This window comes from Aedes aegypti, chromosome 3, assembly GCF_002204515.2.
Source record: "Aedes aegypti strain LVP_AGWG chromosome 3, AaegL5.0 Primary Assembly, whole genome shotgun sequence".
Taxonomy (NCBI): Eukaryota; Metazoa; Arthropoda; class Insecta; order Diptera; family Culicidae; genus Aedes; species Aedes aegypti.
The window spans coordinates 84,278,475-84,304,484 of record NC_035109.1 but is presented as its reverse complement, the minus strand read 5'-3'; the positions used below and the strand labels follow the sequence as shown (position 1 = coordinate 84,304,484).

Genomic DNA, 26,010 nt, shown 5'->3' with positions numbered 1-26,010 from the left:
TATCAGATGACATATCTAATATTATCCTGTTGACATTACGCCAATGTTCCAAAGTTACCTTTAGGTATTACTACGATGATTAATTCCAGAATTCATCCAGTGGTTATTTTACGAAATTCCCTTAATGTTCCTTTTTTTATCAGAATAGGCACTTTAATTAAGTCAATTATATACACTAAGGTGTTTTTACGTCGGCCGACGTACCACGTAAAAATTGCGTTGTTAAAAACAACGACGTAAAACTGCCTATTTACAAAACACGACGTAAAAACAGTCTCGTGATTCGAAATCAAATGAGAACGAAATCTACAAAGACTGTACTGAACATTAGCCTAGGACACGGTTATATGAAAAATTTAGATTCTCGCTCCGGTCCACTTTTTGGATTGCATTTAGGTCCCATAACAACTGTGCACAATTCCAGCTCGATTGGTGAAACTATATTTTAGCGCCAGCCGTTCAAAGTTTGTATGGGATTTACTATGGGAAAACTTACTTTTGCAAAGAAAAATCGCCAGAGGTCGCCCGTTGGTCTCTAAAAAAATATGAACACAGCTCTCGATAGGTATTTCTACGATGAACAATATTGACGAAGACCACAAAGCATACACTATTCGGATATTTTGCCCGATTTTGTTATTATTGTTATTCTTTTACGTGTTAATCTACATCGCCATGCCAAAAGGTTTTCATTGAATAACTTTTTTCACAAGTGTCGGATTGTTTCGCAGTCTTGGGCAATATTCTTCATCGTAAAAATACCTATCAAAGCCTGTGTTCAGAATTTTTATAGAGATAAAAGGGCGACCTCTGGCGATTTTTCTTTGCAAAAGTAAGTTTTCCCATAGTAAATCCCATACAAACTTTGAATGGCTGAATTGAATTTTGCACAGTTGTTATGGGACCTAAATGCAATCCAAAAAGTGGACTGAAGCGAGAATCTAAATGTTATCCCACTGCAGCAATCCTTTAAAAAGTCCTGTTGCCAGCCTTTAGTTACAGTGCACATCCATTCCGACAATACTTACAACCATCTTCGGTATACTGCGTCAACACATTGGTATCATTGAGGTAATATCCACACATGGACACCTCCAGCGTATAGGTATTCACATTGTCGCTAAGCGCTTCCACAAAAAACCTTCGGGCCGTTCCCGATTTACGATCGTCCGCATTGAACATCATATGTTCCTGACAGAAGTCCTCACACTTAGAGGCGAAGAGCTTCGGAAATACTAAATGCCGCTCGTATCGATATACATTGTCATAAGTGCTCCCATAGATGAAGGTCCCCGTCAAACTCGAGTGGGCGTGGATATCGATCACGAAGTCAACCTGGTAGCACTGAAAACGTAAAGTTACTTGATAAATTAAAATAATTCACATCGAATTACCACTTACACTTGAGTTATCATACTCCTTCAACATCTTCATGGCCGCAGCCAGCGTCGGATGGGTGTACTGGGACATCTTGTTCCACGACCTATTCAGATCGTGCCCGATCACGTTGCACCGATTGTTACCTAGGAAGACTCCGTCTGGATTGAGCATCGGTATAATTTTGAACACAACATTCTCTCGCAGTGCCTTCGATATTGGCTGATTAGCTGCTGCCAGGTATTCAATCAGCCCCTGAACCACGTAGGATGCGGGCGATTCACCGGGATGTATCCTCGCGAAGACCACAACCATGTGGATGACATTCTTCTGATCGACCTTATCTGGTTTCTTTACATCGTCAAATGTGATCAGCTCTAATTTGCGATTTTGCTAGAAATAACCAATGGTTACCGCCTTGAACAAACATCTACTAAGTTCAAAACTTACAACCGTCATCCCCAGCGTGGTCCGCTCGAACGACTCTGGGAACTTCGACTCCAACGCGTTCAGGTACGCCTGCAACTTTGAGTACGAGTACGGAAACGTTAACGCAAACTGGTACACCTCATCCTCCTTATCGAACCCGAACGCGAAACTCAGCACGTAGTGATTCTGGTGAACCGCCGACTTGTAGTAGAACACCTCACACCGTGGAATACGTTGCCACTTGGGACGACTGCTGGACTTGACCAGTGGCGTCATTCCATCCTTGAACAGATTCCTGTTCTTGTTGATGTTCACGATGTTGAAGATCACCCGTTGGTCCTGTTTGACATTGTCGACGGTGAAGTTGAACCAGAAGCGGTACCGTGGATTGCACGTGTCGGGTCGGAGGAACAGGTCGTACTCGAACTCTCCCACCAGGTCCACTCGGCCGAGGTTGCCCGTTTCGAAGGCTGCGTCGAAACAGAGGTGACCCCGTTTGGCTTTGCCGCTGTGACCTACAAAAATAAAGAATGTTCAGTTTTTCAGTAAAGTATAACTAGGTCAGTGTTCAAAAGTAAAAGTTTTTCAATAAAATTATCAGCTCTGACGAAATGCTTTCTATTCATGCACTCCGCAACTTAAACTTGCGGTTGAAGCAAAATAATAGTAGTTTACGGAACATGTTGCAGAATGATGATTTTTACAGCACGAGTCGTGAATTCATCCTACGAGGCTTTCCGAATAGGATAATTACGACGAGTGCTGTAAAAATCGAGTTCTGCAACTAGTTACGTACAACATTTTTTGCAATTGCGTAGAAGACCACTTGAGGGTATCAGAAATTATATCGGAATGCATTCACCATTATTTTACAATTTCTGAAAAATTGTTGTATTACGATTCATTACGCAACTCAAAACAGTTGCGTAATGAGAAAGCGTTGCGAAATGAATCATTACTGCACTGGTTTCAGTTGCGTAATGACTATTCCCGCACTGTATACTTCAGTGCAGGAAAGTAGGTCGTTTTATGACAGATTGGCGAGATGAAAAACAGCCTATTACGATGAGAAATTTCAAAAACAAGTTTATTTTATTGTCAAACATATAGAGTAGTGTTTGATCCTTTGGCAACAGTAAGTGAGGCGACTGTTGCGAGGACGAGCGATGAATACTTGTTCGACATACAATTCGTTTATCGAACAATATCCGATTAGGCGTGGATATATCATAGATCGCATAACCAACCAAAGAAGACTCCCAGATCTTTACCTTTTCCTACAAGCCCTTTCATCCTTCCCATCCTTCTCATGACTAGTGTGGAGATGCAAAAGATTCTTCGGTCGTTAATAATAGAGGTTGTCTAGCTCTCACATTCCTTCCCTTTCCCGATGACCATAAGGACGTTAATTGGCGTAGAAACATATGGGATGGGCAGGGGGGTCTAAGCCCGCCCAGAATCCTCCAGGCCTCCTCCAGAATTCTGCATAATAATATATATACAATTAAAAAAAAAAAAAAACGATTGAAATGATTCCAACGTAAAAAAAAATATCTTAATCCAGGGGGTTTCAACCTTTTTGGCTCGCGAAGCACTTTTTGAAATGAAATTTTTGCGCGGAGCACCTGTTCTTCATCACCTAAATCGACCCTTAAACCCTTAGAAAATCGTGAGGTAAGGTTTATGTTGGTCAATCTTTCAATCAGGTGAAGAAGGATTGAAGCCAAACCTAAAATTGCCAAGAACAGAAGTCTGGGGAACCAAATATTCGTTTAAGGGTTTTTTTCGTTTCCTGTTCACCTTGATTTTATTTTAATGTAAAACGATTTGTATTATTTGGTTGAGCAAGGTTTAAGGTTTTATTTCAGGCTTCAACTGAAAATTCGGTATCTAAATTAATCTTTGTTTGGTTTATCGTTAAATGTTTCAAAATTCGTGGCTTTGAAACGCCACAATTTCTTTAGCTTGGATATTTTCGATCTTTTGTTTTTAATTCAAACAAATGAACCAGTTTCTGTAGCGAAACATTTCATTTTGAGACCTAATTAATGTGTTCAAATGGATTAACAGCAAGTTGAGCACAAACGGATAGGGTAGGTGTACCAGTTATGGACATAATGGTTCCCTATTTCGCCATACGTGATAATTTGACTATTTACAAATTTTTAATCATTCTGTGTGTTTTAGTAGTTTGATATCAAATGAATCTTAATGTTGAAACATTAAAAAATATTCAAAATGTGAAAGTTTTCGAGAAAACACTTATGGCCAAATAGGGAACCACTATAGCCACAACTGGTACACTTTCCCTCTATTCATAATTTTGATAAAACTCGTTACATATTCTTAATTTTGTATCACAGTAGGGAGCTGGATCCTATTCTTGGCACTTTTGATTCACTTCGGCAGTGGGGTTTTTTGAAAGCTTCTTCTTTCTGGCGTTACATCCCAACCGGGACAGAGCTTGCTCATCTACGTAGTGTTCTTATGTGCACTTCCACAGTTGTTAACTGAGAGCTTACATTGCCAATGACCATTTTTGCATGCGTATATCGTGTGGCAGGTACGATGATACTCTATGCCCAGGGAAGTCGAGAAAATTTCTAAACCGAAAAAATCCTCGACCGGTGGGATTCGAACCCACGTATAACTGCGCGTTTACCGCTACGGCTATCTGGGCCCCTTTTGAAAACTATTGAGCTCATATCTGGCCACAATATGTGTCGTACTGAGGCGCTTCTTGTTGCAAAGTTTCAGATATTTCGGCCAGGAAAAACCCCCCATTCCAAATTGATTCATGGAAGTGCCCAAGTAGCTCTGCACCCTATCAAAACGTGCGTGAAATTTCATGTTTTCAGTTTTCGACAAGGATGAGTATTCCGACAAAATCTTCATACCTTTAAATTTCCAAAATATTCTGTTGGGGAAAATTGGGTTTTTTCAACTTTGAAATTTGTTTTTCGTACTAGATTCAAGAAAACCCAATATTTGTAGTTGAAACTGTCCCATAAAAAAAAAAACATGGAAAAAATTCCTTCAAAAAATATTTTTAATTTTTCAATTACAAAATCTTAGCCCAAATGTTGAACGTTTTCGGTAATATATCTAAGGAACATAGAAGTTCAATAACGGTGCAGATATTAAAATCGTGTGTATAAGACTCGTAAAAACCGTATTTCATTATCCACCATACGGTCGAAAATATCACAAAGTGAAGATGATTTGAAACCGCCACTAAATTTTCAAGACCACAAACCTCTTAAATGCGCACACAGTGTTAAACGGACGTTCGATCGAAAGGCCGCAACCAACGAGTTACTAGATCGATTAAATTTTCAGCGTGGTCTATTTTCTTGTTTTTTCTAAATAAGTACTTTTGAAAATTTTTAATTTCAAGGCGTTGGTACAAAGTTTCATAACTGTCGCGGAGCATCTGCCAAGGCTTCGCGGAGCACCAACTGCTCCGCGGAGCACAATATGAAAACCGCTGTTTAATCTATTTGCATGACATTTATTATTAAAACTTTGATTTATTTTGTAAAATAATAGTGGAAAGTGTCAGAACCAGTTTGTTGCGTGCGATAAACGTCAATGCTTTAGAAATTTGGTTAATTTTCCTTATAAGAATTCAATAAAGAAATCTATACATTAACTATAACTTGTATAATGTCCGACTGAATTATTTGAAAAAAATAGGCAAAATTACTAAAGAAACTCCTTAGACAGTATACAGCGGAGAAAAATAGAGGACTAATTCATAACAGACCATTTCAGAGAATTTCAACATGGCTAAGTTTTCTTCAGATGGATGGCAGAAGTTCAACATGGTGTGAAAAAGTTTCGCATGAACAAATTTATTGCTTAAACTCTAAACTGGTGATATATTGGCTTTTCAGTCTTGACAAAATTAAAAACTGTTATTGGAGTCCCTGAGCAAGGTCCCAAACGGACCGAAACGTTGGAAAAAATAAAATAACAGTTTTTAATTTTTTAATCAATTTTGTCAAGACTGAAAAGCCAACATATCATCAACAAGGAACTACAGTCGAACTACCAACGATAAACTCTAAACTGCAGTTTTCCTAGAGATTATAAACTTATTATGTATGAAATTCTTGAGAAATTCTGTGCAAAATTTTTGAAGCCACATTTGGGTATTCTTTGAAGAATTTTAGCATAATCAAATTCCTTAAGGATTGTTGAAGGGTGGCTTCAGGGATTTAACTTAAAAAAATACTTAACCTTTTAAAAGTTTAAAATTTTCATTCCTTCGAAAATTTATTGATTCCGTCAAATATTACTGTGATTTTTCACTTAACGTTCTACTAGAAATTCCTCTGTGAATACTTTCAAATAGTTTTCCCAAAAATGTTGATATGGCAAGTTGGAGGTTAAAATCACCTCCAAACACTAGCGATTTTGCGGTGGGATGTTGTCGTTTGATCACGAATTGATCGGACCGAAACTCCCACCAACAACGATAAACCGCAGGTGAAGTTATAGTGCATTCCTTTCATACCTTCTTAAATCCTTATCCTTTAAAATTAAATCATGTATAAATTAGAATTTTATTAGTGGTTCAGCATAACTATTCCGAGCGCAATTCCCTTTTCTCTCTCTTTCGAGGTGGTTAAATTATAGTCGCGAAGCAAGTGTGGGTTGTGAGTCTGCTCCTAAACAACTCTCCTGGATAGCTCCTGAGAGGGCTTAAATGTTAATTAAAAGTTCAGAAAGTTTTGCCTACATAATTTTTTTTTAATTGTTTTGTTTTTTAAATTTCTCTGAGTGTTAATTTTTTAGTTTTCTTTTCATCTCATTAAAATTTTAGTACCAACTGAATTAGTAAAACGAAATAGCAACACATTCCGATGAATCGCTTATGAAAATCTTGTGGAATAGTAGGAGGAATCCTTACAGAACATCTGGAAGAATAATTTAATAATTGTTTGCAGGAAGTCCTGAATAATTTTGAAGAAGTTTCCAAGCAATCCTTGTAGGATTTAAGAGAGATTTTCTGAAAGATTTGTTGAAAGAATCTGAAGAGAAACTTCAGGAAGAACCTTAAGGGCAAAGTTGGAAAAACTATTCATGAAATTTTAAAATTTATAAAAAAATCCTTGCTTGAAGAATTTTTTGCACTATTTCTTTGAGAAATCCTCAGTATATTCAAAAAATCCTAAGCACATGATTATTGAACAAAAATATATCATCATATATTAAGGTTAAGATGCATCGAAGCCAAAGCTTAAATTATCAAGACCACAAATTTAGAGAATAAGACAATCGTTTGTGCTGAAAATTTAACTTACTGGTCACCACTAGCGAGTGACCAGTCAGTTAAATTTTCACCCCAAACGGTTGTCTGGATCTCTAGATTTGTGCTCTTGAAAATTTGAGCTTTGGCTTCGATGCATCTCAACCTTAAACTAATAACTGGTATTTATATGTAATAAGTACGTAGAGGACCTTCCTGAAGAAAAAGTAAAAAAAAACTAAAACATTATCTGGCAGAATTCTCCAGTCCCAAGTCATTATTTTAGAAATTTTCTGGTAAGATCATAAAGCCTAAACAAATTTTAGGAAACATCTGCAGCAGCAGTTTATGTGTGCAGCTCATCATATACATTTAGTCCTGCCTATACCAATGCATTTCTTTTTAGAAAGTTGGGGCTAAAAGTGGTTGTTGCCGCCACCTAAGAGTACCAGTAACCAGGCTTCCGAATTTTTACTCACTCTCACGATAATGGATTTATCCCTCACAACAATTTTCAGCTATTCGTCATCAAACGTCAACATCCCACCGCAAAATCGCTAGTGTTTGGAGGGGATTTTAACCTCCAAATTGCCAAATAACCTCCAAATCATCACCTCCAAGTTAGTTCTAATGCCCTCCGTTATACGAAATGTGATGGCGCGTCGATCGTCGCAAGTTTATCGTTAAACAATCAATAAGCTGCCTTGCGATTTTATCCGTCCACAAAACAAAGCGAAAATAGATAAAATGCACATTTCCGCAGCTTTCTTTCTCCGATCAATGGAGAACTATTCCTGAATCCATCGCCACGAGTAGCAGTTGCTTTTATTATTAACCACTCCTTTCGTCAAGTTGGTGTAGTGCACACATCGCGTTTTTTTTTTTAGCAATGTTCTAGGTTCGAATCCCGTCGCCGGCACTAGTTTTTGTTTGTCCACATAGTGATAATTCTCGGGAGCAGTTGGTGAGCGAAAATGTGATGGAGTGAAAAATAAATTATCCCCAGAGTGGAATGATTTTCGTTTATCCTCCATCCTATTGACTGTTTAACGATAAACTTGCGACAATCGACGCGCCACCATGTTTCAAATAACGGAGGATATTAGAACTAACTTAGAGGTGACGATTTGGAGGTTTTTTGGAAATTTGGAGGTTAAAATCCCCTCCAAACACTAGCGATTTTGCGGTGGGATGTTGACGTTTGATGACGAATAGGATTCTGATGAGCTGAGAGACGGTTTGGTTGGCGGCTCGTCAGTACATTTATGTGCTCCTGAGAAATATGTAACTCCAGGGAAAATTAGTGTGAGCGAAAAAAGATGTTCACGTGAGGTAGCGAAAAAAGCATTCTTCTTATGTGCGAAAAATAATTATAACTATAATTTTTAATTTAAGGCTATAACGTACCTAGTAGCATGAACTTTATATGCATGGAGTAACTGTTAACAGGATTTTAAACGCTGAGTCGACTCTACATGGCATAATTAGAATTAACATATAGCCTATTGGCGTATGTGAGCCATATCTTTACCTAATATACGCAGAAAAAAAACGAAAATTCAATACACATAAGCTTTATTTTGCATTATACTGCAAAATAAATAAATGCAAATTAGACTGGCCCTAAATCAAAAAAAGTTGTAAAACTCAACGGGGCACCTCCTAGATATGAGCCTTAGGGTAAGAAAAACACTCTCTCAAAATTTCAACTCAATTGGTTGCTTCACCAGCTGGCGCATTCGATTTGAAGTTTGTATGGGATATACGTCTCAAATATATTGAAAATTGATCCTATGTCACTGTTTCGTTCCGTATACTAGTTGGGTTGTTTAGTGATGAAAAATTCACGTTTTTTTGTAGCAGTATCGAAAGAGCGCATTTTTTTAAGTGTAACACGATTTTATTGCGCTTTAATATCTTATTTTTGATATAGTAAATGATTAAAAAGATTTCATTCCGTCGACTGAATGACATTTTATTTTACATAATGACAGCTCGTCCCGAAGTAAAATTTGCCGAGGGGTGATTCAAACGCGATTTCCATACTAAGTTCGAACGTGTTTTAAAAATAGTTCCAGGGCACGGAAAATTATGAAACTTTGGAATCTGGCTCAGTTTTTAACGTAGAATCAGAATATGTAAAAAACAGGATACCCCTAAACAAGCCAATTGTTCGCGTTCAAATAAGCCCAGAATGACAAATACACAAGTTGATACCTCCCCATGCGACATGTGCCTCAGCTCGCCCAGCGTCATAGGTGGCTAAGATGCGCTTAGTGGCTACCTCCAAGCTATGTGGAAGAAATACAAGCAGTATTGCATGATATACTTCAGATGGTTAAAACACCAACTTTATTAATTTTGATCATGGTAAAATCTTCTATAATACTCTTCGCTATTACATCAAGAAGTGTTTTTGAAATTCTGGGTCCAATTGAACGCGATCATCATTTTTCCTGAACCAAACCGTGGATGATGTGCTGTTGCTCATATGTTTGAGCTGAAAATCCCATATTGACTTCAATTCAATTGCGCCAGCTCATGGAACGATCAAATGAGCTGAATTTTTCAGAAAGGCTTCTTCTAACTCTAAGGAATAATTCTGGAGGGTGCCCCGTGGAATTATACAACTTTGATTATCTCCCATACTAAGCTGGGCCAGTCTAATGCAAATGGATCAAATTCACTGAATGATTAGAAAATTAACATTTTTTTCTAATATAAGGTTTTTCCCATTAGCATCACGTGGCTCTTAACAACAGCTATTCTACTATGGCAATTCATTGTTGGCTTCGCAGTCTTCTATGCGACGAGTAGGATTCTGCACTCGACACTGACAAATGTCATCTGTGTTGCACTTTTTGAGCACATTTTCTACAATTTTCAAATGTGACAAAATCTAAGCAATCTTTAGAGTTATTTTACAATTTTATATATCAGAATTGGATAATCTTGAAAAATGAAATTCCTGAATAACTAACTCTGGATTTTCAAAGTGCTTATGGTCGCGAGTGTTCAAGCTAAACTTTTTGAAGTTTTAAATGGAGTACCAGGAAATAACAAACAATTCTGAAGCAATGTCTTACAGATCTCCTTTAGTTTTCAATCGAAATATCTGGTGCACCATTCTTTCAAATTGTTTCGATAAAAATGTTATCTGCTAACCCCTTCTTCTTCTTTCTGGCACTAACGTCCTCACTGGGACAGAGCCTGATTCTCAGCTTAGTGTTCTTATGAGCCCTTCCGCAGTTATCAACTGAGAAAGCTGCCATTTCCGCATTCGTATATCGTGTGACAGGAACGATGATACTCTATGCCCAGGGAAGTCAAGGAAACTTCCTGGACCGACCGGGAATCGAACCCAGACACCTTCAGCATGGCTTTGCTTTGTAGCCGCGGACTATAACCACTCGGCTAAGGAAGGTCCAACTTCTGGAATTATTATTATTATTTATTTTCTTTATGATGACTTTTCGTCCTTGCCATATATAGCTTCTAGAACTTATCCAAACAACATTAGAAACTTTCTAGAGAAATCTTTACGTATTCCTTTATGGAACATACAAGATTTTCAATAAGAAGGAATCTTCTTCCACAGACAAGCATACGTAAAAGCTAGAGCAATTATCAATAAAAAAAACATAGTCACTTAAACATTCACGTCCAATACTGATGTTCGCCTTACGGAAACCAGTGAGATCCACGAGTGAGCCGTTTGCCAACTAACAGACATTATATTTGAGAGTTATTTCGCTGTATGATTAAAATTATTTTAATGTTACGTATGTTTGTGTGTTAAAATCTGCGAAATAACGTAATCAAAATTTCTTCCATAAATTTCGAAATTCAGAAAATTTTGCTGGAAATCACTCTTTATACACTTTTTAATGAAAATCTAATTAATTTAAGTAGATGAAAAACCGAATTTAGTACTTTACCATTTAATTCCACTAGAGTGTGTATCCTTTGACAGATCCGCGTATTTCGACCTCAACTGTAAGATTGTCTTCAGTGTCGTGTACTAGTTCCGTTTTTCATCTACTTATAGGTATTCCACTAAAACCTCGAAGATTTATTATCATTCCTAATTTATTTGTGAATTGCAGTTCAAAAATCGTTTATACCATTTCTATACAATCCTTTATCTTTTTGTCTTGGAACAATTTCTCTTCATTAATATCCAATCCAGAGATATTTTCAATGAATCGCTCTCAGATAAATTTTACTGATTTTTAAAGAAAACTTGTATTTTCAAACTTTTTTCACAATTTGATGTGCCGTACAAAATATAGAGTAACAATTTTATCTGTCGTAAAACGAATGCAACAGACGGAATAAGTGTTGGCATTTGAAGTGGAATTTCCATACATTTTTCTGGAGTCCAAGAGGAGTTTTTGATGGAATTTTTCGGTAAAACTTCGAGATTACGGACAAATTTGGTTGATTACAGCGTAAATATAGGAATAATTTCTAATACTTATACCTCCAGGTGATCTGCTGATGAACTGGTTTTGAATCTCTGCCGATTGACAATTATATGGTCATAGAGAAAATTCGTTTCTTTGTCATATGGTTATGATGAATTTCTAGAACAGAATGAAGCCTTTCAATTACACTTTATAGTGACTATGACGTCCTGAAAATATAATTTGATTAACCGGTAAGCCACAGTTTCGTTACCAATATTCAGAAACAAACAGTTTTAACTCTAGAGAAGAAAATATTTTTTCGAGATAGACTGGAGCTTTAACGGCTTTCATACATGAATCTATCACCAATAAAATCACTATTGAATTCTTTGATCTCTAAGCGCTAATCCAGGGTATGCAATGCCCAGCGGCAGAAGCGGAAAACATGTCAATGAACAATTTTCCGGCTTGAGATGAGAATTGAACCCACACTCCTCGGCACAATGCCTAATGTAAATGACCACACAGCTGCAATGCTTAGAGGGAAACCTCTTCACATTTTCACACTAAATTTTCTGAATTTCCAATGTTAAACTTGCATTATGTATGATTTTTCAGCTTTTGTAAGCTCTTTTAATAATTTCTTCACTTCACAGTTCCAAATTATGTTTCAACATTGAAAATAATGAATACTTGAAAGATAATTGATTACACACTTAGCACAAATATCACTTACCTGGTGGTCGAATGATAACGCGACTGACATTACCAAGTCCTCCTTCTCCATCGCTATCCTCACTGTCTGCAACAAAACAGATATAAATTCCCAATTAGTAAATCTTAGCGATTTATCCTAAACATGTTTTATATCTGAAAAAAAACCGCGACCTTCTTCCGCCCGCTGATACATGCTAGTATGCTTCAACGGATCACATGCTTCCTGGAACATCTTCACTCCGAAAATGACCACAACCAATGAGTCTAATTCGAAAATTGAACACCCGACGGTTCACCAAATTTTCCGATTATCTTCACTCTGTTAGGAGGATCCGGATATCCTCCTAAAGTGTGGTTAACGTCCAACCGATACAGATCGCGCACTGATGGAGAGTAACCGCTAAAATGGGCTTACCTATTCACTTTCCATCATTTGAGAAGGAAGCTATCCATCCTCGAGAAAGGTATGTGTAGGTGGGTACTTAATTTTGCTGCACCAGCTAGCACCAGCAGTTGATTAGATGTCGAGGTTTGTGTAACGTAACGTGAATTGAATTGTGGTGGCAGGATCATGTACCTCAAGAGGAAACTAAACGTATACCGGATGTGCTCAGCGAAAGACGGAGCGGGTAACAAAGTGGTTCTGGATGGGAATGTGGTTTGACGAATGTACCATTTTTTATATTCTTTTACAATATGCACTATTCATGAAAAGAGATTCTTGATTTCACATTAGTCTAGGTATTATACGGTATTATACGTCTAGGTTATTATACGTATAGGATATTATACGTGAAAATTGACATACACGTTGCAATTGGGTGCACATCATAAGGTATTATAAGAGACAATTGAGATTACGAATTTTCGAGCCACTGTGGAATAGAACGGATGAACGAGCAATTGAAAAAGTGTGAGCTTTTCTTCTAACTGATTAGAAGTTCTCAACTTTTCTAGTATTGGGATTTTTTCTGGAGCTGTCTTTTATTAAAAGTCTAAAAGATTTTCCAAGAAATTTGTTAAGTATTGAATTATGAAGAATCAAGTATATCATTTTCAGCATTGCCGAAAACTTGTCAAGAAATTTTTTTGGAAAGTATTGAAGAGTTTTCAACGAAATTACTGACAAAATCAAACTATAAATCTATACACTTAAAATGTTTAACGAAACGCTGGAGCTGAAATATTGTAAGGGTATATATGTATCAAAAAAAAAAATGTAGGATCTGTTTTTACTGCATTGGTGAGGAAATTCGTCTAGCAATTTCGGATGACATTTTCTTAAGACAGTTATAGAAAAAATCATTATAAACCTAGTTCTCAAACATACCTAAAATGTCTGAAATGTTTCTAGTGATTCTTCCAAAAAAAAAAAAATCCCTTTATGGTATATGCCATAATTTCATGAGATACTCTTAATAAATTACACAAAAACTTTCACTAAAGTGAGCATTAGAATGGTCGCCGTTAAGTCAGAGTGAACCAAGTAACATTTTTCATATTTTTGGAAAAAATGGGTTTAAAGTCTTACGCTCTGTAATTTTTGAACTCGTTTAAATATTGGTTCAATACTTCTACACATTTTTGTATTACTTTCAATCAATTAAATAAGAAGTGATAATCATGAAAAATCATAATCCAAACCTCTGATAGAACGATTTTTTGATGGACTATGTGTACTTGGTTCACTCTGACTGAACAATTTCTAGGAAAATAACAATCATTTAATGCTTGCATGGTCGAACTGGGTGCATATCTCTAAGATAAGCAGATTATCAAGACCCTCCGACACCAGTATCGTAAATTCTTTAATAATCCATTCGTCAATACCGAAATCAATGACATTACGATAGCTTGAAAATTAAGGTTTTGCAGGGTCAGGGCATTAAAGACCAGAAACATTCAAATATGTGTTCAGTCAGAGTGGACCAAGTGAAAATATTAAGTACTGACCAAAATATAGGGTAGAAGCACCGGTTTTGGCCATACGCCAGTTGTAGCCATAGTGGATTATACACCGTTTTACATAGCCAATCAGCATGAAATCTTTTGTGTTCATTAGATCACATTCATATGATAGAGCTACATTCATTTACTCGTCCAAATTGTTTCAAAACATAAGAAAAACAATTAATTTTCCTTATAATTTTAACTCCCATACACCTAATTTGGCCAGGGCACTCCTAATTTGGCCACTCTCATGAGAAATCAATGCAATTGGCCAATTTAGGAACCGAAGTTAAATCTCTGGCCGAAACTGGTTCCGTAGGCCTATATTAACCAACGGGATTTACAAAGCGGTTAGCTCAGTTGGTTTTAGCTCAGTTTTGATATTTTACACACATAATATGGATTGGAAGCTTACATTTGACATATTTGTAGTATAAATACGGCTTCCCATTTAATTTTTATTGACATTTTCTCTTAGGCTGGCCAAAACCGGTGCCTTTACCCTACTGGTCCAATAAGCGGGTTCTAGCACATTCCATACATACACCATAGAACTACCATAAACTTCTATTGGACTCTGAAAGTGACTCAAAAATGCAATAATCAATCAATTTATTGCTTTTCAAAAATTGGTCCACTTTGTCTGCACAGAAATTGTTGCAATTTTTGATCACCCATCCAAATATGGTAAATGGTCAAAAATCAAAATCAAATGCACCGAATTAAGTAATATTTATAAATTTCTATTGATAGATAAGTAGAAGAATCATTCGATGTCAAAAAAGCTGGCATATCTCTTGAAATGTTTTTCATTTCCTCGCATTCCTCAGCGCGCTGATCTTTTTCGCTATCATGGTAATAAGCACTTGCTCCACTCTGACTGCACATTTTTATCGGTTTTTATTGATCTTCCAAAGTAAATTTGTTACATATCTCTTGCAGTTTACAGCATTCATCAAATCTGGTCAAAGTGAAACGGAGGTAAGGTAATTTCGCATCTAATGAGAAAATAATCCAATTTTCCCAAGTTTTGTACTTGGTCTCCTCTGACTTAACGCCGACCATATGGTCGGGGTTCTGCTAATCCGCACCAAGTGCCAAAAACATTATTCTGATATATTTGACTTTGAATCCTTATCGTGTACTAGTTGATCGCGGACGATTAATTTTTATTTTTTATCGCTTACATGCGATTAACAGTGTCCAATAAGTAACCCGAGATCAAATATACAAGTAAATCATGATAAATTATCGATATAATTGGATTTTATTTAAACATATGAAGCACTCAGTTCACTCTGGCTGAACAAAAATCGGAAAATATGGTTCATGGTTCGGTATGGTTGGATGTATTTCCTAGTTTTCAACAACACAAGTAAAATTGAAGACAAATGATGTTTATCATCACCATGCATGTAAGAATCCATGTCACAAATATTTATGTACTATGATTGGGAACGATTCGTTTGTTATTCAAAGGTCTGGAAACGCTGTTGTGTTGTGCATCCGTGTGAACAATTAATGCAACGGCACTCTTACGCTTTCCATAATATATCTTTGAATAAGCGAGTTATTAATTTTCATAAAACTTTTTGATATGTATTGAATCTAGGTCCTCACGCGTTCATACATAGATTCTAACAAGACAACAGTGATGTGTTTTAAAATTGTGATGATCGAAGAAAACCATGACACGGTGCCCCGACAGACCGTTATTATGTAAAAAAAATGTCCATCAAATCTGAGTACAGGGCTCGATTCCTGAGGTCATTCTGCACCTCTGGGCCAATTTTAAAAAAAAATCCCTAGGCGGAATCTCGAGAAATTATGATTTGAAGTTTTTGAATTAAAATTTCAATATAATTTATATACAAATTACACAATAACGCCGGGAAATTCTAAAAAATGGTCCAAAAAGACGTTTGGCCGTTTTAACTAGTATAAAACTGTTATGGATGTTATATTTATAAATATGTTTAACTAACTTAACTAACCAGCGTGGTTTAGTATGTTTTTATATAGCTTAAACCAGTAAGCTTAGTTCAATGGAATGAAATCTAAAAAACTCAATTTCAATTTACTGGTTTAGTTTTTAGTTTTTTAGTTCGAAAAAAGTAAAGCTTTCAGTGGTTAATATTATATATTTACAGCTTGTTTTTAGACTTTCACACTAAGTGACCAGCCCACTGAAGTCTGCCATATTTATTTTTCTTATTATTATTTGCTTCTTTGTACGTCTTGTACTACTCTTGATGTATACGTCAAGTTACTATACGTTAATTTTAACGTAAAGTTAAAATTAACGTATTCTGTTTTCTCACCCACAACATGATTTTGACTAATCGGGGAACATCATTGTCACATGTCGGAAGTATTCTAAGATTTACAAAGTCTTCAACAATTTCAATGCCTAGTTCTACCCGAGTTTCAATATCACTTGGACTCTCACTCTCTTGCCCTACTATCATGTATTTTGTTATTATTATAATTGAAAACTGATTTTTTTTTCGAAACACTTTTCAGTTCACTTTCTATGATAAAGCATTGCGATATCGTAAGATAGAAACATTACAGTAGTGTTTATTATTGCGAAATTATTTACGAAAGAGAGAATGGATGAAGTTAGATAAGATTTTATTAGGCAACAGTGTAGAAATGTTATTTGCCATTGCAAGTAATGGGTTCTCAAGCTAATTACGTAATCCGTAAAAGTTGATAATCGTAGCCAGAACAAGTGTTTTTACTGCATGGGAGACATAATTGTCACACGTCCAAGGCTCTTCGACAATTTCAACTACATCCCCTTCAAGCACTGCCTCAGCCACAACACAACTGAACCTGCTTCTTTCTCTTCATGCAACCATGTACATTTGGGTAGGTTGAATGGCATCACAAGCTTATCTTAGTTGTGTGTCTTCAAGATAGTGAAAGCCCGTTCAACTGCGCTGCGATCGATTCCAATAAAGTCATCGCCTACAAAGCCTGCAAAAGTATATACATTAGAATGTGACTAGTAAATTTCGAAAGGCATTTTTTATGATTTATGTAATATCACAAACGAAGTTAACACCTCGTATGTAATCTATACACTTGATTGTATATATCAGCTAAATCAGCTTTCCCAGTTAATATTAAAGTATTTCCTGCCACAGATACATTTGCGTCACTGAGTCGAACGCGACCTTGAAATCAATAAACAGATGACAATGAATTAGCTTAGCTTTAGCTTAGCTTAGCTTAGACTGACTACACATATCAATGGTTGCTATTCCGTGATTGACCGAAGTCAGTGAAAATGCACAAAGAATCAACTAGAAGTTTGACTGGGATTGGCCATAATCTTCTTCAGTGTGCATAATTCAGTGCCTCTATTTATACAGGGTCAATAACGGCGCCGGCCACGTCCTTGCAGTCAGGTGGGATTGAGGGAAGGAATGTTAGTGTGTAACCTTTGCTATTTGGAGACCGTGTTTGCCTCTGCATCTCCACAAAGGTTACTGGGAGGGATGTTTGTTAATGGGGAGGATCGTTGGGTCACAGGATTCACTTTGATAAGCAATTAGACCATGATAAATAATTATTTGTGAGATATAAACATGATTATGCCGACACTTGGGGTGACGAACCATTCAAAGTTTGTTGAACAAATACCTAAATGAAACATTCCTAACACTCCTATTCTTATGCCGACACTTACAGTGACGAACCATCCAAAGTTTGTTGAATAAAGTGAACCTTTCGGAAGTCTACACTTGTAGTGTCCAACCATTCAAAGTTTTTTTTATTACAAAAATAAAGGTAAAAAGAAAGGGGTGTTTTGCATAGCATAGCATAGCATAGCATAAACTGACTGTACATGTCAATGGTTGCTACTCCGTGATTGATCGGAACTGGTAAGAATTGCACTACGATCCAAATGAATAAGGGATGGGAGTTTCCGCTTACTCTCGAAGTGCAATTTTAGCAGATCTAATATTATTGATCAATAACGGCGCCGGCCAAGTCCTTACAGTCAGTTGGGATGAGGAAGGAATGTTAGGGTGTAATGATTGTTGCTTCTAGAGACCGAGAGTACCTCTGCATCTCCACAATCACCACGGGAAGGGTGTTTATTAGTGAGGAAGGAAAAGATCTGGGAGTCACCTCTGGTCGGTGATGCGATCCATGGACAAGGGGGAAATATACGACTTGTATTTAAAGCTAGTTTTGTATTTTTGTCTCGAGAAGTTTTTGGAAAAATTACGTCAACATCTATAATGTCGAACAATTCAAAAGACGTTTTTATTAATGACGAAAACTGAAAATTACATTTATATATTTTAACTTATATGAAACAGGAATAATGCCGACACTTGTAGTGACGAACCATACATAGTTTGTTTGAAAATTACATATGAGTATTACTGTGCATTTTGTCTCGATATGGTAGAAGTTTTAGAAAATACGTCAACATTCACAATGTCGAACAATTCAAAGGATAATTTTTAATAATGTCAAAAAGAGAAAAATATATGTATATTCAAATTGTATAAGAAAAAAGCATAATGCCGACACCTATAGTGACAAACCATACAAAGTTTGTTTTAATATTACATAAAAGTTACGCTTTCAAGAAAATATGTGTTATCATAAGCATGAAACGAACTCACCAGTTGGCCATCCATTCTCGACTGAACACAAAACTGACACTGACAGCAAAACTTCTTGGCGTCCCGAAAATAAACCGTCTTGCTTGGGCCTTCCCAAATACGTACCCAGCAAGACGCTCCAAAACAAAGGGAAAAAAAAAAATCTCCGGCGACGAAAACACGCGCGAAACCGTCAACAAACTCTATCGGACGACGCAAAACCGAACTGTCCTGCTTGGGCTTCTCGAAGCACTACCCAGCAAGACGCTCCAAAACAGGGGGAAAAAATTCTCCGGCAACGAAAACGCGCGAATCCGTCAGCTAAATCAATCGGACCTCAATAAACAGATGACAATGAATTGTATAAAAACAAATTACATGGTAACAAGCTAAGTAAGACAAGAACTAGGACTCCCAGTGATGTTGAAACTTTAGTAGTACTTATTGGGGTTTTTTTATGAAGTTGTTGAAAACTATGTTAATCTTGGAACACTTTTGGCATGTGGGAATGATGCTCTACGTGTAGTCAAAACCCTGTTGTGGCTAAGTATACAGAATACGATAATTGTAACGTAAAGTACTGAGGACAATGCTCGGTGGAAAACTAGACGTATACATCAAGAGTAGTACCATATGTATAAAGAAGCTAATATTTTCAAATAAAATAAATACGGCAGACTTCAGTGGGCTGGTCACGTAGTGTGAAAGTCGAAAAATGGACTGTTAATAAATAATATTAACCATTGAAAGTTTTACTTTTATCGACCATAACAACAACATTATATTGAAATTTAGTTTTTTAGATTTCATTCAATTGAACTAAACTTACTGGTTTAAGCCATATAAAAACATACTCAAACCAATCTGGTTAGTTAAGTTAGTTAAACATATTTATAAATATAACCACTATAACAATTATATATTAGTTAAGAACAGTTTGGTCGTCTTTTTGAGCGATATTTTTTAGGTTTTCCCGGCGCTATTGTGTAATTTGTATATAAATTATATTGAAATTTTAAGTCAAAAACTTCAAACCAGGATTTCTCGAGATTCCGCCTAGGGATTTTTTTAAAAATTGGTCCAGAGGTGCATAATGACCTCAGGAATCGAGCCCTGTACTCAGATTTGATGGACAATTTTTTTACATAATAACGGTCTGTCGGGGCACCGTGCATGAATTTGCTCTGCCAAAGCGCACCAAGTAGCTCCCATTTGATGCACTTTTGCTGAACAAGTTCACAGTTCAATGCGTGAAGTGTACACCAGAAATGACCATCATTTCAGCTGTAAATTAACCTGCTGATGTCTTACCTGCCATATAAAAATAACCATAGAATCTAAAAGTTGATTGATTTCCATTGCCATCGGATGAAACAACAAAAAAAAAGTTTCAACGGAATTCGAACTCGTGCCTTCTGAGTGATAATCTAGTGTGCTAACGCTAGGTCATCTTCGCTTCTTTAATAAGGGATGATAAACTTGGAACAAGTCAAGCGCACTCTGTCAGACGGGGCTTGATGTCAATAACGCTATTTTCTGAAAAGTACACCAAGTCCACCTCAGTTGTGCATACAGTATCACATGAAATTAATTCCTTATTTCATTACGGCTCCTGTGTGAATTAATTAACACATTATGTAACAAGAAAATGTATGTATTTATTGCATGTCAATGTCTTTACATCATGTCAAAATGTTATTTTGTGATAAACAGTACTTGGTGCGGTGTGGCTGGATAAAATTTCAAAGAAAATAGATCAACGCCACCGAAACAATATTTAATTTTAATTAGTCAATTGCTGCCCAATTTCAGTGGCCTCTGTTTCTATGAGTTGCTTGGAATGGATAAATTGTAAGGATATAGAAGAAAATTAAAAAAATCTTGCTTTATATTAGAAAAACTAATTCGCTCTGCTGACGTGCGTTGGTTTATGGTTCACTCTGGCTGAACAAAATTACAGTTTTACATGTCCTTCCAAAGAAAAATTGTGACCTTAGATTACAAGGGGCTGTTCAAATGACTCTATATTTTTATGGTAGAAAGGTTATGGTTATTTGAGTCCTCTGGTGTAAAAAACTCAATTTGGGAAAAAATGGCACTTGGTGCGGTTTAGCAGAACCCCGACCATATAGCCTTAAAAATGCTATCGAATATAAGAGCAAAATGCTATTTAAGGAAATTGCTTCAGATATTTTTTCAGTCGACATTAGTAAAAAAACAATACTCTACTTATATAGAAAATTTCTATTATAATGTGATTTAAATTATGAAGTGAAATTTCTTGGGCAAGATATCCTAGTAATACTAAGACTGCATTTCTATTCTGATCTTATGGCAGTAACTCTCTACCAGAAATTCAGTATGGAAAAGCAATTGTGATGATACCAATATTTTGGTCCAAGAAATTGCAACGAAACTTTTTGATAGGACTTGATTTCTTACTCCGAAGCTGTATCTAACTGAATTTCAACGAAATCAAAGAAGATCTTCTGGTGTATATTCTGGAGGAAATACTGTGCCAAAGTCACCAAGTACGAAAAGCCACTTAATAGAACTTTTCCAATTATTTAGATGAAAATTTGATTAATAACAGCCTTTTCTAATGCGGGTTATCTTGAATGATTATTGCGAAAACTCGTAGAGAATTTTGAACAGACCTTTGGAGAATTTTAAGGTTTAATCCTTATAAAAATCCACAAACATATTAATGGGGTATGATTTGTCTAACGCATTTATAGTGAACATTTTTTTAGTGAAAATTATTTGAAGTGATACAGAGAGTATTTTCCTAGAAGATTTCCGGTAAAACACTTTTATGGGTGCTACTGCTAGAACATAATCTGATAGGATTCCTTATGAAATTTCCTTGAGAAACATTTGAAAGAATTCTTGGAGTTACACTCCCGTGCAAAAAATTTGGTTCATCTCCTTAAAAACATACAAAAATGTTTTGTCCATATCTCCGTGTTTGCACGTCCAATTGAAGCTTTGAAAGGCAAAGAGTTATTCTTACTTCGTAGGTATTTTTCCAAACACATTTTTGATTTTTGTATACTAAATTTTTACCTAAAGTTGAGATATTTTTCAAAAAGCACACTTGAAAACATGTCTAATTTCCTCAGCATTGGATCGACCAAACTTTTAAATCAATGTGTCATTAAATAGAATCGTAATCTTATATTCTTTGAAGAGCGCTCAAGAAAAGTTGGCGGAAAAATCTGAAATCTATTTAAAATCAGAAAAACAGTCATTCAAGTCATCGGGTTCTATCCCGTTAGGCCGAATGTCGTTAGGCCGAAAGCCATTAGGCCGAATGTCTTTAGGCCGAAATTGTCGTTAAACAGAAAGGGTCGTTAGGCCTGCATGACCTGCATGGCATGGCCATATGACCTGCACCCGCTACGCTACACTAAGGGCAACTTCATTGTACCAAAATGGGACCTGTCAAAATTAAATAGACCAAACCGCACGCGTATGCACCAGTTGTTCCATTTTTTATATTATTTTTTCGATCCATTTCTGATGTGATCAACAAAAATAAATCATTATTTGAATTGAACCAGCAGAATTCTTAAGTTTATGTCAAGAAAAGCGTTCCTGGAGAAACTTTGGATGCGTTTAATTGAACTCCAGGATAATTTATTGAGGAACTCTAGAGAAATTCCTGGAGAATTATGGAAGAACTATGGAGGAAATCCAACAAAATTCCCGAATGGAAACCTCGAGGAACTTTCCAGGCAGTATCCTTGAAATCCCCGGTGGTATCCCTTGAGGTAATCTGATGCAAATCCCCAGAGAAATTCCTGAAAGAAATCTCCGGAAAAAATCCCAAAACGATTTTTTTTTTGAGAAAATCTGCAGAGGAATTTCTTAATGAATTCTTAGAGGAAATCCCTAGGCGAAATCTCCGAAAAATTTGCTAGCACAAATCTTCAGAGATTTTTGGAGGAATTTCTACAGGGAATCTTCGGAGGAAAAAGGATTTTCTGGAGGAAAATCCCCGAAGGAATTTTTGGACGAAAAGGAATTCCGGAAAGATATCCCCGGCGGAATTCCTGGAAGAAATCCAAGGAAGATTTTTTGGTGGAAATCCTATTTGACACATCGGAGAAACTTCGGTAACAGCTGCTGGAAATTTCTGTTGTGGGACTTCGTTCAGGAATCTTCAGATTTATTCCCGTAGAAATTCGTGGTGGAATCATACGGCAAATTCTTGAAAGGATTCCCCGGCGAAATAACCTGATGATCGCCTTCCTTCTGGAAACGCCTTCAACTTTTGCGCCTTTACTTCTTAGACTACTAAGCTCAGGGAGAATAACTGGTAAACAAATGTATGCCAAACCAGATTCGGAACAGCTTGAATCATGGTCCAGAACCGACCAAAAACGGACATGGCCCAAAAATTTGGACGAAACCAGTGATTTGGACCACCGGAAGACCATTCAACACGTTTAGCTTGATTTTACAAATATTTGAAATCGGAAATGTGTCACATTCACTGTTTAAAAACATAATAGGTCAATATATCGAACCAGGCGATAATACTAAATTTATTCCGCTTGATTGCATAGAGCCATGCCTTCAAAGTTTTTGCGGACACCCTGTAAACTATTTATCATCGGATCGCAGCAGGCTGTGCGCGCAAGCGTCTGCGTTTTTGAATTCGCTGTCACGTTTATCTTGGTTGCGCGTTGTTTTCAATTCGGTCGATGAAGGAGCAAAATGGCTAATGGTGCTATGCTATTCGACACACATTTCAAAGAAAAGTGATGCTTTGGGAAGTTATAACAGCGTCATCAGTGTGACGATGGTCAATCAGTTAAATTTTTAGTGAGCGGTAGTGATGACCCAGTGTCTATGTACTACGTGGAAAGGTGAAGAAAATGATTCGAATTTTTGGGTAGACAGCGTCGTAGTCATCTTGGATAAATCTGGTGAGATTGTTCCGATCTTTATTGTTATACACTAAATACGTGCCAGTTCCAAAGAGCATATCTTTGGATTTGGAAGTGTGTTTGTATTATCATTATTCATTTGATAACGGTGATGCTCACATGTGAAGCTTATTGTTGGTGAAAGTGACTTTTAAATAGACGTGTCTCTCTAGCCATTCCATATTGGACCGAATCGACAATTTAGCCGGAAAAAAGTGTTTTCTCTGTTCTCGTCGATTTTAGACGTTTGATGTCTTCAGAGAAGTTATTCGTAATTGAGTTATGCATCTTTTAAGAAAAAAGTTGAAGGGTGGCCCTTATTTAAGTTAAAATTTTGACTCAAACTTTTTTGTTTGATGAAATTTGTGGCTGCGGCCTTCTGCATACTTTTAGAAAATGTTATTTTGAACAACTTTGTCGAAGACACTTTTGATTTAACTCTTCTTGTGAGCTAAGTAAATTGATTTTGAAAGTTTAAACTTAGAGTGGACCCAAAAAATCAGTTATTTTGATCTAACTTTTTTATTTTCAGTTTTACGTGGATGTGGTCTTCAGAAGAGTAGCAGAGAAAGTAAAGATACACATTTTTGCTGAACATCGCAAGTTTGTAATTCTTGTGATTTTGAAGTTATAAGCAAATTTAAGTGAAAAACTATGAAATCTTTAGATGCCCATAACTCATGGAGTTGGTTCGATAATTTTTTTCTTTTAGTGGCATTAGAAAGGCCATACAATAGGCAACTTTTGCTGTAAAACTGTGAGAACGTAATTTTTGTAAATTGAGAAAATTCACTTCAAAAGTACACTTAAAAAGCTCTAAATTTGCTTGTAACTTACAAGATTTCACAGTTAACGGCATGCTGTCTTCAGAAAAGTTGTATGTTTTAGCCAGATCTACAACTTTTTCATATCGAACCTTATGGATAAATGTGAAATAAAAAAAAAATAGAACTTTATAATACATTTTACTATTATTTCATACAAAATTATTCAAGTAGTAGCAATATAATTGTACTTTCATTCTATAAATAATTATTCAAAACTGCAAACTTTTTGATAACCTTGGATTCTTTAATAATGTTAGATTATTCCACCATTTCCACAGTTCTGTACCCCAGGACACTACTGTACGTATTCAGTCAAAATAGTAGCAGTCACAATAAGGAAACATTTAAAGTTTCGTAAGTTGCATTGGTACCATTTTATATTTTGAATTATATGTGAATTATGCCACTGAGTACTGATAAATAATAATAAAATCATAATTTAAAGCGTTTTTTTTTTTTCTTATTTCAAGCGTTTTTTTTCTTATAAGCAGGTGAAATCAACTCACCTTTAAAAAATCTGAACTGCTACGGCAAATGAAATGTTATTTGTTGTTAACAAAATGTTAATAAAATCTTAAATTTGTTTTACCAAATTAGGATGATAGTGTTGTCTAATAACACAGAACACCTAGATATAAGAAATGAATGTTATGTTTGGAATGATACTGATAAAAAAAAATAAAAAATAAATAAATAAATAAATAAAATCATAATACTATACAATGTTTACAACAGCAAGTATATGAAAGCGACTTCTGATATACTAACTTAATGATTTATAGTAATAAATATAAATATAACATCTGAATCGTATCATCATTTCTTCATATTTTGTTTCTCATTTCTCTAAAAAGTGGTGTATGTAAAAGTTGTAGATCTAGTTAAATTCTACAACTTTGCTGAAGACAGCACGCCAATAACTTTGAAATCTTGTGAGTTACAAGCAAATTTAGTGTTTTTTAAGTGTATTGTTGAAGTGAGTTTTCTCAATTTACAAAAATTAAGTTCTCACAGTTTTTACAGCAAAAGTTGCATATTGTATGGCCTTTCTAATGCCACTAAAAGAAAAATTTTATCGAACCAACTCCATGAGTTATGGGCATCTAAAGATTTCATAGTTTTTCACTTAAATTTGCTTATAACTTCAAAATCACAAGAATTACAAACATGCGATGTTCAGCAAAAATGTGTATCTTTACTTTCTCTGCTACTCTTCTGAAGACCACATTCACGTAAAACTGAAAATAAAAAAGTTAGAGCAGAATAACTGATTTTTTGGGTCCACCCTAAGTTAAAACTTTGAAAATCAATTTACTTAGCTCAAATGAAGAGTTAGATCAAAAGTGTCTTCAACAAAGTTGTTCAAAATAACATTTTCTAAAAGTTTGCAGAAGACCGTAGCCACACATTTCATCAAATAAAATAAGTTTAGGTCAAAATTTTAATTAAAATAAGGGCCACCCTTCAACTTTTTTCTTAAAAGAT

The 26,010-nt window shown here is 35.9% G+C and overlaps 1 protein-coding gene across 2 annotated transcripts in view; it reads right to left on the bottom strand.

Annotated features, from left to right (window-relative positions):
- The window catches only part of LOC5577454 (cytosolic carboxypeptidase 6), a 73,220-nt gene that overhangs the window by 822 nt on the left and 46,388 nt on the right, over positions 1-26,010 (bottom strand). The window contains exons 1-5 of one of the 2 annotated variants that reach the window (XM_021854440.1): positions 12,358-12,577; positions 12,206-12,271; positions 1,828-2,321; positions 1,402-1,770; positions 1,029-1,344 (exon numbers count right to left, since the gene is read on the bottom strand). In XM_021854440.1, the coding sequence (XP_021710132.1) occupies positions 1,029-1,344; positions 1,402-1,770; positions 1,828-2,321; positions 12,206-12,271; positions 12,358-12,418 (1,306 nt within the window). In that variant the 5' untranslated portion in view covers positions 12,419-12,577. Of the gene's footprint in view, positions 1-1,028; positions 1,345-1,401; positions 1,771-1,827; positions 2,322-12,205; positions 12,272-12,357; positions 12,578-26,010 lie in introns of those variants that run through there. The other variant, XM_021854442.1, reaches the window with a different exon arrangement.